The sequence below is a fragment of the Osmerus mordax genome, chromosome 4 (assembly GCF_038355195.1).
Source record: "Osmerus mordax isolate fOsmMor3 chromosome 4, fOsmMor3.pri, whole genome shotgun sequence".
Taxonomy (NCBI): domain Eukaryota; kingdom Metazoa; phylum Chordata; class Actinopteri; order Osmeriformes; family Osmeridae; genus Osmerus; species Osmerus mordax.
In genome coordinates this window covers 17,478,882-17,493,426 of record NC_090053.1, presented here as the reverse complement: position 1 = coordinate 17,493,426, position 14,545 = coordinate 17,478,882, and the positions used below count along the sequence as shown (strand labels likewise).

The following is a 14,545-nucleotide window of genomic DNA, read 5'->3' as shown; positions in this document are numbered from 1 at the left end:
GTTCTATTGTGGTTCTACTGTGGTTTTGTAGTGGGTTCTACAGATGAGTGGGTCCTACTCACCTTGTCCAGCTCATACAGGAAGCCCTGAGAGGACAAACAAGGACATGGTTATTATTTTAATAACCTTTTAATAATCTTTTTATGACATTTCTGCTTTAATTTGGACAGAGACAGTGTAGAGACAGGGAATGTAAGGAAGAGAGAGAGAGGAGGGAAGGGCACACAGGGAAATGGCCCGGGCCGGATTCGAACCCTGGTCCCTGCGGTGAGGCGTTGTCGTGGTGACCTACCAGCCTGGAGTTCCTCTTGGACTCCCTCATCTGTCTGCTCAGTCCTTCCAGCTCCAGCTGGTGCACCTGCAGGTATGACCTGGACACACACACACACACACAACTATCATACGTGTCTGTGTGTGTGGACTCACTGCAGGCCTCTCTTCAGAGTTTAAATATATATATGTGTGTGCGTGTGTATATAGGTGTGTGTGTGGACTCACTGCAGGCCTCTCTTCAGAGTTTAAATATATATATGTGTGTGCGTGTGTATATAGGTGTGTGTGTGGACTCACTGCAGGCCTCTCTTCAGAGCCTCGTAGACCTCGTCCAGCCTCTCAGGCTGGGGCACCTTAGGGGGCGGGGACTTGGTGGACAGGGTGAACATCCTGCTGGCTCTGGACGGCTTCCTGCTCAGGCCCGGGGTGCTGAACACTGATAGGTTCCTGAAACAGAATCATCAGCATCATCACCTGATCAGATCTGTCTGTCTGTCATCTTGAGTTCTCCTGGTTCGTCCCCACTGAGAACACTGCACCCACACACACACATGGACGTACTGTACATACACATATACACACACAGGAACAAATACAGACACACACACACAGACACATACACTGATATAGGGACACTCATGCACGCGCAGAGACACAGAAACACACGCGGGGAAAAACACAGACACAGACAATAACAGCATGTCTGTATGAGGCGTGGCAGTGACAACCATGTTTGAAGCACGGCTGAGACGTCAACAGTAACAGACAGGAAGTGCAGATCAGAGTACATCCTGTCAGGTGGAGCCGCTGAGCACACACTCCATCTGAGTTTGGATCTGTGTGCTGTGTGTACGTGTGTGAGTCTGTGTGTGTCTGTCTTCCTGCAATGTGTGTATGTGTCTCTGTGTGTGTGTGTGTCTGTCTGTCTGTCTGTATGAGTGTGTGTGTGTGTGTGTTCTTACCGGTAGGACTTGTCGTAGGAGTTGACCCCAGCGAAGGACTGGCTCCTAGTGATGGAGCGCGTGAGCACCCTGCGAGAAGGCCGCACGGACAGCGACATGGTGGATACCGCCCTCGAGGGACTCCCTGGGAGACAGGAGGGGGAGGAAGCACACCGTTACACTCCTGGGAGTACGGGGGGGGGGGGGGGGGGGGGGGGGGCTTTAGCGGTCGCGCACACAGCCAGGGGCCGCTTCTAAGCCCCCGGAGCTCCTTCAGCTGGTGTAATCTGACCCCTGACCCCCCCCCCCCCTCGGCCGGGGAAACCACTCAGGAGACAGATCAGCACCGTCAACCAATGAGCACAGCTGACTTCTGGACTGTGTCTCATGATGAAGACGTCGCTCCTCATAACTAGTCATTTACCAGTGATTATGTTGCCGTTGTGTTGTGGGTGAGCCATGTCGGCACTTTCAGTGGTGTTCCTCTCCTAACTGATCATTAAAGCATGATCTCCTGGATCCGCATGCATGTTTGTCAGATGCCAGCTAAGCGGCTGTGTGTTGCGTGTGAGAGAGCTCTGAGGTCAGCCCCTCTCCGGTGTCACGTCCCGGTCGCAGACCGTTGGTGGAGGGGGGCGGATGGTTCCAGTCTCCAGGTCTAACAGAAACCCCCTGGACACATCCGCTTCAGCTAATCTAGCCTGCCCATCGCCCTGTCTTCCTGTGCAGAGATCAGGACAGGGGAAGAAAGTGTGTGTCACGGCTTCCAAACTTGCCTGGAAAGACCCGGCACAGAGACACACACACACACACAAACTCAACACAACAATACCAAGTTACTGCTGTCTCTCTATCTCGCCCTCCTACACTCTTCCTGTGGCTAGCATGACACTGCTGACCATGTCTCAGAGAGAGAGAGAGAGAGAGAGAGAGAGAGAGAGAGAGAGAGAGAGAGAGAGAGAGAGAGAGAGAGACCAAGAACAGACAGAGACAGAGACCCCAGGTCAGCGGGAGGGAGAGAGAGGGGAAAACACACTGAAAGAAAAAGAGAAGACAGAGGGGAAAAAGCAACGAGAAAGAGATGAAGGGAAAACTGGAAAGTGAAAGAGAAAAAGAGAGAGGCCTGAGGATGGACAGAGTGACTCAGTGTCTGAGTTGATTATCAGTAATCTGCATTGGCATGGAGAGCAGGGTGGTGACACAGGGTACTTTGTCCCAGCATTAGTGACATCCCTCTCTCTCTCTCTCTCCACTTCCTCTGCCTTCCCCTTCCCTCGCTCCCTCCTCTTTGATGAGGGGAGAAAGACTAGATTAAACACACACCAGTCCCTGGGGACCAAGCCAGGCCCAGACACACACACCATACCCGGGGACCAGGCCAGGCCCAGACACACACACCATACCCGGGGACCAGGCCAGGCCCAGACACACACACCATACCCGGGGACCAGGCCAGGCCCAGACACACACACCATACCCGGGGACCAGGCCAGGCCCAGACACACACACCATACCCGGGGACCAGGCCAGGCCCAGACACACACACCATACCCGGGGACCAGGCCAGGCCCAGACACACACACCATACCCGGGGACCAGGCCAGGCCCAAACACACACACCATACCCGGGGACCAGGCCAGGCCCAGACACACACACCATACCCGGGGACCAGGTCAGGCCCAGACACACACACCATACCCGGGGACCAGGCCAGGCCCAGACACACACACCATACCCGGGGACCAGGCCAGGCCCAGACACACAGGCCAGTGCAGAGACAGACAGTATCAGTAAATGTGGTGGCCGTTGTGGTCAGTGTGGTTGTAGATAACAACCACACTGACCACTGCAGTTCTAGAGAGGGTATTTCTGGTCAGTGGATTTCTAGTGAGAGTATAGTTCCTCACAGGGGATTATTAGGGCTTGAGTGTTAATCAAAGTAAACAGGTTATCTGCCTGCTCTGTGAAGATGACTGATGTCTGCTTACAGAGAAAGTAAACAGCTCCAGCATTAGAGGCTTGGCTCCTATCCATGCTACCACACTGCTCAGTACCGGACCCGCTGGGGTGAGCTGTACCAGACCTGCTGGGGTGAGCTGTATCGGACCCGCTGGGGTGAGCTGTACCAGACCTGCTGGGTGAGCTGTACCAGACCCGCTGGGTGAGCTGTACCAGACCTGCTGGGGTGAGCTGTACCAGACCTGCTGGGTGAGCTGTACCAGACCTGCTGGGGTGAGCTGTACCAGACCCGCTGGGGTGAGCTGTACCAGACCTGCTGGGTGAGCTGTACCGGACCTGCTGGGTGAGCTGTACCAGACCTGCTGGGTGAGCTGTACCAGACCCACTGGGGTGAGCTGTACCAGACCTGCTGGGGTGAGCTGTACCAGACCTGCTGGGTGAGCTGTACCAGACCTGCTGGGTGAGCTGTACCAGACCTGCTGGGATGAGCTGTACCAGACCTGCTGGGTGAGCTGTACCAGACCGTGATAACAGCAGCCTTCTACAGACCCCAGTAGCCTTCTACAGACCCCAACAGCCTTCTACAGACCCCAGCAGCCTTCTACAGACCCCAGCAGATCTCTACAGACCCCAGTAGCCTTCTACAGACCCCAGTAGCCTTCTACAGACCCCAGCAGATCTCTACAGACCCCAGCAGCCTTCTACAGACCCCAGCAGCCTTCTACAGACCCCAGCAGCCTTCTACAGACCCCAGCAGCCTTCTACAGACCCCAGCAGACGTCTACAGACCCCAGCAGCCTTCTACAGACCCCAGCAGACGTCTACAGACCCCAGCAGACGTCTACAGACCCCAGCACAGGAAGTTTTAGGCTAATGGTTCTCCCAACAGGGAAACCTGTCAAGGAAGAAAGTTCATATTTCTTAGTCTGGGTTACGACCACACAGAAATACAGCCTTCTTTCCAACCCCTCCTCCACCCCTTCCTCCCTCCCTTCCCCCACTCCCTCCCCCCCTCCCTCTCTCCGCCATGTTGACACAACCCACTTTGACTAATAACAAACCGAAGCTGACAGTGTTGAAAAGAGGAAATAGAGTATCATGCAGTGTGAGAGAGAGAGAGAGAGAGAGAGAGGGAGAGAGAGAGAGGGCTGGCCAGGCTACACATCTTACTGAACCAGTCTGAAGCTTAGTTCCCGGTCTGTCTGCTGGTGTCAGCATGCTACTGCTGGGGCTGCCTCTATCTGGCCTGGACACACACACACACACACACACACACACACACAGGCATCACACTCTGGCAAACAGCAAGTCAACAGTAACAAAATACCTACGAAAAGTGTGTTTTCGGAGGACACACACACACACACCTCCACTGCTACACACACCTGTACTGGTTGAATCCTTGACTTTGTGTGTGTCTAGAGGCAGACAGGACACAGGTAAGCGACACATCGTCCGAGCGTCTCTCTCCTCTCGCCCCCTCCTTTCTGGAGTCCCCAATGGACCAGGACCACACTCACAACCCCCAGTACAGACTACTGGGAACCAGTGTCAGACACCAGTCCCAATCCTGTCAGCCAGTCCAATATCGATCTCAGGACTGCCTCCCTGCCCATACCTTTCATTCGGTCTGCGCATGCGAGTGTGTTTGTGTGTGTGAATGTGTGTGAGTGCATGTGTGTGTGTGTGTCCTACCTGTCCCCAGAAGGCAGACCCACACCAGTCCAGAGATAATACAGTAGGATCAGGCCATACAGACAGCCAGTGGTGGGCTTCTCCAAACATAACACATCATCCCCCTGGCCCCCTCCCTGGCCCCACACACACACACCCTCACGCTCTGCCCTGACCTTCCACAGCCTTCCATGATGACTGGGTAGCTACGGCCAAACACACACACACACACTCACATCCTCACCATGTCTATTGTTCTTTTGACTGGCTCTTCCCTCCAGGACAATTCTAGAATACAAAGCCATGGGGCCACATGTCGCCATACACACACACACACACACATTTTCACTCCCTAACATGCCTCACCCACCCTCAACATCAGGCCACACATAACACGTTTAACATACAGTGCCTGCATGTGTGATCCGCACACACACACACCCCTCCTCTCCTCTCGCAGACAGACAGCCAAGCAAGCCAATAGACAGAGCCCTGCTCAGCCGGCCCCGCCCCCATCTGTCTCCCTGTGACATTCCAGACATGACACAGTCGCAGGGTCTCCCGCCCCCTGGGCCAGGAGCAGAGACCAGCCCCACGGAGACAGCCAGGAAAGAGGAGGGAGACAGGAGGGAGGAGGAGATGAGGGAGCGAGGGAGGGAGGGATGTCCCTAACCAAACACAGAGACAGACATGGCTGCTTGCTAACCCAACACAGGGACCAGACAAGTCAGGTTGCCTCCAGAAACAACACCAGAACGCAGACAGACTATGTAGTACAGAGGCTGTGAGACTAGAGCTCAGGAAACACACAGAAAGTGTCCAGCTCCCACCTGTAGAGTACACTGGTCTTATCAGGACAGGTGCACACCTTCTGCAATCATGCAAAATAGGCTAGATGTGAGTTCCAACTACTGTTGGAATTATTATACTTATTATAATCAAAAACTAGAATGTGTTAGCGTGTGTTAGTGTGTGTAGTGTGTTTGTGTGTGACCTGAGGAACAGATCGTTGAACAAAGAAATATAAATAAAAATTGGGTCAGGTGGTCATGTGACTTTCTGACCCTCACCGGACACACGAGCATCCTCTTCCTTCCTGTTCATTCTCCTGCTAGGTTCTAAAAAAGCCCCCTGTCACCGCCTCCCCTCCTTCTCTCTTCCCCCCTACTCCTCCTCTCCCCCTTCTCTCTTCCCCCCTACTCCTCCTCTCCCCCTTCTCTCTTCCCCCCTACTCCTCCTCTCCCCCTTCTCTCTTCCCCCCTACTCCTCCTCTCCCCCTTCTCTCTTCCCCCCTACTCCTCCTCTCCCCCTTCTGTCTTCCCCCCTACTCCTCCTCTCCGACTTCTCTCTTCCCCCCTCCTCTTCACCTTCTCCTCCCATTCCCCCCCACACCTTCCCTCCCCTCCTCCTCCCATTCACCCCCCACCCCCCCCTCCACCTCTCCCCCCCCCTCCTCCCCTGCCTCTGAGAGCTGAGTCTCAACACACAGCAGACTAAAACACTGACACTGGCTAGTGGATTGTTATGGAGAAACTGAACACAACCATGGTCTTTTAAACTGAGCAACAACAGTCAGGAACCAAATCACAACCAGACCGCAACCATTAGACCCTTACCGCTGAAACCACTAGGGTTGAAGTGACCACAAACTTAATACCCCCTCCCCTCTCCCCTGTAACCCGGACCACAGACTTGCCCCTGTAACACCACCCCCCCCCCCCCCACCCCTCCCCCCACACACACACACAACTCAATCTCTCTCTGTTTGTATTGCTCCTCTGTACCAGTGGCTTTTTGTTTCTCTCTCCTCTCCCCCTCCAGGAGCAGGAAGTGGAGGAGGGGTCCTTCCTGTTCTAAGAGAAGTGCCAGGAAGGGCCCACTTGCAGGCTTAAATAACAACCAGGCTGTGCCTTCCTCTGCCCTATAGCCCACCCTGTCCAATCAGGCTGTGCCTTCCTCTGCCCTACAGCTCACCCTGTCCAATCAGGTACCTTCTTCTGGCCCTACAGCCTACCCTGTCCAATCAGGTACCTTCCTCTGCCCTACAGCTTACCCTGTCCAATCAGGCTGTGCTTTCTTCTGCCCTACGGCCTACCCTGTCCAATCAGGTACCTTCCTCTGCCCTACAGCCCACCCTGTCCAATCAGATACCTTCTTAGGTCCTACAGCCCACCCTGTCCAGTCAGGTACCTTCCTTTGCCCTACAGCCCACCCTGTCCAATCAGGTACCTTCCTAGGTCCTACAGCCCACCCTGTCCAGTCAGGTACCTTCCTCTGCCCTACAGCTCACCCTGTCCAATCAGGTACCTTCTTCTGCCCTACAGCCCACCCTGTCCAATCAGATACCTTCTTAGGTCCTACAGCCCACCCTGTCCAGTCAGGTACCTTATTCTGCCCTACAGCCTACCGTCTCCATGGTCACAGCCCCGGCCCACCAGCTCAGCCATGAGAACACTGGAGCTGGACTGAACCAGCACTGAGCCCAGCAGGCTAAACCACTCTGATGCTGATACTGGAGACACACAGCAGGACAGAATGAAAGAGAGATTAAGGCGGACAGAGAGAAAGAAAGACAGGGGGAGAGAGAGAGAGAGAGAGAGAGAGAGAGAGTAGATGAGATCTGGAAGGAACAGGTGGGCAGAGTATAAAAGCAGAAAACACCGAGGGTGATGAACTACTGGAGGACAACTGAACATCACACTAAACCCACAGAGACGCACACAGGCTGAACATGAGAGCTAATGGGGGGTTGGAACCCCATACCAGGTCAGATATGTGAAAAACCACACAGAGAAGCAAACCGATAGTGACAACCCATCCAATTTCAATCCAGCCCAGCTTTAACACACACACACTGTTCCAGCCACAGTACCAGAGAACTGTTTCTGTGAACTTCCGACAGAAACACAAGTACAGAATTGGTAAAACTTTGAAAATACGAGTGCCAGTCGGACGACAAGTTAGCGCCAGAGAGCAGTACCTCCATATCCGCTGTACATGGTAGCAGGTGGGGCGGATCCAAGCCAAGCTTTCCCCAGTAGACCAGACCCACGGTCCTGTTTTAATACGCTCTGGATAAGAGCGTCTGCTAAATGACTAAATGTTTTCAACCTCCTCCCGGGAAGACAGACAGCTCTATCCTGGGAGAATCCTGGTCAACTCTCTGGCCCTCTCTGTTTCACTCAGAGACAGGGAGGAGAAGCGAGGGAGGAGAGGAAGCGAGGGAGGAGAGGAGGGCGCAGGCAGGCGCTGCCAGGAAACGGGAAGGCAGTCCCCCTCCCAGGACCCCCCTCGCCCCCCCGCCCCCTCTTCCCTGTGTGACATCACAGCCTTCCTGTCTCTCCCTCTCCCTGCTCCACCAGGCATTGTTCCCCTCCTCAGACTTCCAGGAGACTCCTCCCTCATAGCAGTGTGTGTTGGTGTGTTAGTGTGTGTGTGTGTGTTGGTGTCTGTGTGTTGGTGTCTGTGTGTTGGTGTGCATCATGTTGTAAGATAATTAAAGGGACCTTGAAGACTACAACACAGCTGGATGTGCTTCTTGTCTCTGGGGACCAGTGTCATTCAGTCTCAATTGCACACTGCGGTTGTCACATAATGCTGAGATTTGTGTTGACGATGTGTATATTTTTCTATAGTGTGAACAAGGAACAAAGCTAAAATAGAAGTTGTAAGTCGCAAAGTAAAGATCTCTGATTTCACACCTTTACTGAAATGGAAAACTAGATTTGTTATGGTGGAACTTAACAATCAAGTACTTCTGGTACAAATCTGTGTTTTTGCAAGAACACCACCACAATATCCCAATATGTAGGTTTAGTGTAATACAATAATGATGTATTCATTTTCCAGAAACTTTCATCCAAAGTGGTTGACCAGCTGACCTAGCAACGTACAACATGGGGAATTTGAACCTGCAATTACTTGATCAGCGGTCAAGCGCTCTAACCACTGAGCGATACCCTCCCCTACAAATTAAACTGACACAATTACATATCTGAGTAATCGAGTGGCTTGCTGGCTGGTTGACTGGCCGATAAGCTCGTTTTTGCGGTTAGGGTTAACTATCTGTACCTCTCCACTCTGTGGAGGGTTAGCTGTGTACCTCTCCACTCTGTGGAGGGTTAGCTGTGTACCTCTCCACTCTGTGGAGGGTTAGCTGTGTACCTCTCCACTCTGTGGAGGGTTAGCTATGTACCTCTCCACTCTGTGTAGGGTTAGCTGTGTGTACCTCTCCACTCTGTGTAGGGTTAGCTGTGTGTACCTCTCCACTCTGTGGAGGGTTAGCTGTGTACCTCTCCACTCTGTGGAGGGTTAGCTGTGTACCTCTCCACTCTGTGGAGGGTTAGCTGTGTACCTCTCCACTCTGTGGAGGGTTAGCTGTGTACCTCTCCACTCTGTGGAGGGTTAGCTGTGTACCTCTCCACTCTGTGTAGGGTTAGCTGTGTGTACCTCTCCACTCTGTGTAGGGTTAGCTGTGTACCTCTCCACTCTGTGGAGGGTTAGCTGTGTACCTCTCCACTCTGTGTAGGGTTAGCTGTGTGTACCTCTCCACTCTGTGTAGGGTTAGCTGTGTACCTCTCCACTCTGTGGAGGGTTAGCTATGTACCTCTCCACTCTGTGGAGGGTTAGCTGTGTACCTCTCCACTCTGTGGAGGGTTAGCTGTGTACCTCTCCACTCTGTGTAGGGTTAGCTGTGTGTACCTCTCCACTCTGTGTAGGGTTAGCTGTGTGTACCTCTCCACTCTGTGGAGGGTTAGCTGTGTACCTCTCCACTCTGTGGAGGGTTAGCTGTGTACCTCTCCACTCTGTGGAGGGTTAGCTGTGTACCTCTCCACTCTGTGGAGGGTTAGCTGTGTACCTCTCCACTCTGTGGAGGGTTAGCTGTGTACCTCTCCACTCTGTGGAGGGTTAGGGTTAGCTATGTGTACCTCTACAATGTGGAATGGCAGTGATGCCACCTTGAAGAGCCGTGGGGCGGATGGTGACGAAACATCCAGGAACCTTCCTTCCGCACCTGGCCTGGTGCTCAGTTGCAGAGAAAACAGAATGACATGCTTGAGGCTGGTAGCTGGAGGCTGCGTCACTGACAGGAACAGCACACAGGAAATTAACTTGTCAGCTGGCTGACACACACACACACACACACACACACACACACACACAATGAAGATATAAATCATTGTGGTGGTTGTCTTTGAAGCATCAGGAGAGAGGATGGCCTGGTGGACAGGTTTAAACTAGCCCAGCCACTGATTGGCTCTTCCATCATTACACACTAACCCATAACACCCACACCCACACCCACACCCACACCCACACACAGTCCTGTGCTCAGTAAACCTAATGTAATGGTTTCAACGTGATACACACAACACACACGCACCACACATTGACACATACATAAAGTATGTTTGTTTTTCTATCCTAGTTGGCACGCACACACATGCAGACACGCACACACACACACACGCACACACACGCACACACACGTCTCAGTCTCGGCTCTGTCTAGCTGGACACACTGTAACAGAAGAGAAGGGATCAGCCTTCATTCTGTACACAGACTAAAGTCCAGCACTTTACTCTCCAACACATACAATGGACCAACTGTAGCTCTTACCATTCCTGCTCTCTGTTACAGTAGCTGCAGACAGACACACACTAACACACATGCACACAAACCCACACGTACGCACACTCACGCGCACACACAAACCCCCCCTACACACACACTCACACGCACACACAAACCCCCCCTACACACGCACACAAACGAAACACACACACTCAAATACATGGACATACACCCACTAACACACAGCGTCATTCACACAAGCGTCATTCACCAGACTCATTTGCCTTCATGCAAATCTTCCAGGCAGCTCGCAGGCCATTTGCCTCATCCCGGTGAGTCCTGGGGGGAACCCCGGGGAGAGGGAAGGAGGGGGGTGGGGAGTCGTGAGATTAGGAGAGCGGTCGTCTCCCTCTGAGCTCATCTCTTATCTCTCCACAGACAGCTGCCTGGAGACATGAACCAGACAGGCCCAGCCTGACCTACAGCACACCTGGGAGAAGGAGGAGAGGGAGGAGAGGAACACACACACACACACACAGACGTACAAACGCCCACGCCTGTGTGTGCGTGCGTGTAACTACAAGGCAGGAGGGGGGTTGCTAGGCCACCCTGGGGCTGGAACAGAAACATCCGGGGACACGGAGTGCTTGTCACCTGGGTCACACGCTGAGATAAGGACCACAGCCACACAGTGATCAGACAGAGCTGGCACCTGCATCCTGCATCCTGAGCTGCGTGTCTGAGGGGCAGTTCCAACAGCCTCGTCTGATGTGCATCCTTTCTAAAACACCCTCGCTCAGCACTGCCTTTTATACATGTGTGTGTGTGTGTGTGTGTGCGTGCGTGGGTATGACTAAGTGTGTCTCCCCTACACCCCCAAACACACACCCTACCACGTATCTCTCCGCCTCCCTCTCTCCATCTACAGCCTTGTCAGCCAGAGGAAACATTCCTCCCATTCTCTCATTCCTCTGCGGGTCACACAACAGGTAGGCTTGTTCTGCACCCCTTTCCTCTCCCGCTCTCTCTCCCTTTATTCTCTCTTTCGCCCCATACCCACCTCAGTCCTTCCTCACCCTCGTCCCCCATCCTCTCTCCCTCACTCCATTTTTCTCCCTGCCTACTCCTTTGCCATTCCCTCGCCCTCTCCCCCCCATCCTCTCTCCATCCTCAGCTCTCTTGCTGGTTTCTCCTCCTCACCAACCCTCCTCATAAAGCTCTTTATGAGCTCGGTACTGGTTCCTGTGAACATCCGCCAGGGAATGTCGTAAAGCCAGCTAGACCTTTACTCCTGTGTTCGTCGGGAGGCCTGGAAGTCTGCAGCTACACACACACCTACAGACGCAGAACACACACACCGAGCGTGCCTCCCGGAGAGATGGTGAAATAGATAGTGAGAGAGAGAGAGGAGGAGAGTGAAAGTGAGAAAGAGAGCGAAAGAAAGAAAGAGAAAGAGAGAGAGAGAGAGAGAGCAAAGGGGAAAGAAAAAAGGCCCAAATAAATACTGTTCCTAATTTACGGGCTCTTAAACCCTGTTGAGAGGTAAGGGCTCAGAGCTGTGGAGCGGTAATCATTCCCTGGTCTAACCTCACCACGCCTCCCCCTGCTCACACCCAACCAGCTGCATCACCAAGCGCCTGAAGATCTCACAAGAGATCCCATCACCAGGACGCTGGACCTGCTGGGCTCTGAGGGCATAGAGAACTATCAACAGGTGCCTGTCTGTCGGCCTGTCTGTCGGCCTGTCTGTCGGCCTGTCTGTCGGCCTGTCTCTCGGCCTGTCTGTCGGCCTGTCTGTCTGTCGGCCTGTCTGTCTGTCGGCCTGTCTGTCTGTCGGCCTGTCTGTCTGTCGGCCTGTCTGTCTGTCGGCCTGTCTGTCTGTCGGCCTGTCTGTCGGCCTGTCTGTCTGTCGGCCTGTCTGTCTGTCGGCCTGTCTGTCGGCCTACACTGCATGAGGCTGTTAGTAAGTAAGTCTATGACGTATGACATCTGGTGGGATCATAGCGGTGTTGATACATTCAGAGTCAAATCTATCAGAGCCGTTACACTACAGAGGGTTATCTCTGTGTTGCCGTGGCGATGGCAGATCCCAGCTGACGAGCTCCTGAGCGCCTGTGAACCCAGCACTTCCTGGTAATCCCCAGCTGGCCAATAAGAGGCTTAACTGTCACTGAACTCCACCACGCCGCTAGCTAGCATATGCTACAGCCTAAAGCTAGCTAGTTACTGTGTTCTACATATAGCCTACAGTCATCTAGCTAGTTTACATACGCTTGAAACCCGGAGCTAGTAAGTCTATCTAAACACGATGTAATCAGCTCATTACTACATCAATTACCTTACTGCTGCTACTTGTTGACCATACAGCGGACATGAAGACGTATCTCAGATCAGGGTGTAACTCACCAGTCACAATCTCTATGACCTTAGTTAAGACTCTCTATCAGGCTTAACAAAGGGTTAGAAATGGTCTTTTCAACACAACTTTGAGATATGGTTGATGTGAGATTCTTTTCGAATTGTTGATTGGGAAATCACAGGTCTCAAGTTCCTGTGTGTGTGTACAGACCTGTCTTTATCTTCTCCCCTTTCTCCCCTGCATTCTAGTTGCGCTCATCTCTGTGTGGTCGAACAGGTTTAGACAGTCGGCTGGAGCACACAGTTGAATCACATCCCTAGTCCCCCGGTATACACACACACACACTGGTCCCCCCCCCCTTCTCATACTCTCTCTTATCTCTTACTCTGTCATCCTCTCCTTAGTCTCACTGTCAGAGGAAAAACTAACCCTAATCTCCCAGATTATCAAAAGGTTGGACCTGCAAGGTAGGGGTACAGAGACATACTTCCTGTTTAGAGGAGAGAGGACACTAAGCTATGTCCAGCAGAGGGCCAGTGGATGACCATCATGGATGACCATCTACAGTCCAGTCCTACTGAGGAAGGAGGAGAGGAAAGGACAGCAGGAGAGGAGGAGGTGCTAGTTTTCCCTGTGAGGTATAAACACATGCCTGTGACTCACTGTCCAACTGAAACTGTCAACACAGCGGTGAAGTTACCAGAACAGCAGCACAACATCCTCACAGCAGACACACTAGGATGTCTGAGGGAGTGTGTCACTGAGGGTTATGACCTCAGAGAGTGACAGGGTGTTGAGCCTGCCTTTCCTACCTCTCTCCTCACCCTCCATCCGCTCTTACTCTGCCTGCCCTCACCTCTCAGGTGACTCACATGAGGAGACGCTAAGCTGATTATCTGCTGAAGCTGCTACTCAGCTCATCTCGCTCCAGCCTGGGTCCAGCTACAGCCCCTGCCGACCCCCTAGCTACAGCCCCTGCTGACCCCCTAGCTACAGCCCCTACCTGCCCCTTCCCAGCCTGGGTCCAGCTACAGCCCCTACCTGCCCTCCTAGCTACAGCCCCTACCTGCCCTCTACCTGCCTGTGTCCAGCTACAGCCCCTACCTGCCCTCCTAGCTACAGCCCCTACCTGCCCTCCTAGCTACAGCCCCTACCTGCCCTCTACCTGCCTGGATCCAGCTACAGCCCCTACCTGCCCCCTCCCATACTGGGTCCAGCTACAGCCCCTACCTGCCCTCCTTGCAACAGCCCCTACCTGCCCTCCTTGCAACAGCCCCTACCTGCCCCCCTAGCTCATTCCACTGAGACCCGCAGAGCAGTGAGGGGAGCTGACAATGCTGATGCTATCCTTGTCAGTGTGTGCACGTGCATGTGTGTGTGTGGGTGTTTCCTAGCGGTGTTCTGTCAGAGTGAGTCACCCAGAGCAGCTGCTCAGTAATAACCGACTTCTACAACAGTGTAATGATACAGTCAACTTCTGCTCTCCTGACACACAAAACACACAGTCAAACACACACACCCACTCAAACAACCACAGCTTGTACTGGTGAATCACAAGAACACTCACTGGATCCGATCTGGCCTTCGCCTAAGGCTACTAAGGTGCCATCAGACAGCTTCAGATGGCCAGGCCCCCCAACAGCAGTACCTCACCCATGCTTCAGATGGACAGGCCCCCAACAGCAGTACCTCACCCATGCTTCAGATGGCCAGGCCCCCCAACAGCAGCACCTCACCCATGCTTCAGATGGACAGGCCCCCAA

The 14,545-nt window shown here is 53.4% G+C and overlaps 1 protein-coding gene across 5 annotated transcripts in view; it reads right to left on the bottom strand.

The window, feature by feature from the left end:
* ripor1 (RHO family interacting cell polarization regulator 1) overlaps nt 1-14,545 on the bottom strand; it is a 42,630-nt gene that overhangs the window by 12,636 nt on the left and 15,449 nt on the right. For 3 of the 5 annotated variants that reach the window (XR_010876610.1, XM_067235564.1, XM_067235567.1), the window contains exons 1-5: nt 7,829-7,950; nt 1,236-1,359; nt 571-720; nt 293-371; nt 63-86 (exon numbers count right to left, since the gene is read on the bottom strand). Coding sequence is in view for 4 of the 5 variants with exons in the window: in XM_067235564.1 (XP_067091665.1) it covers nt 63-86; nt 293-371; nt 571-720; nt 1,236-1,359; nt 7,829-7,847 (396 nt within the window). In the remaining variant the exon portion in view is untranslated. Of the gene's footprint in view, nt 1-62; nt 87-292; nt 372-570; nt 721-1,235; nt 1,360-7,828; nt 7,951-14,545 lie in introns of those variants that run through there. The other 2 variants (XM_067235566.1, XM_067235565.1) reach the window with 1 other exon arrangement.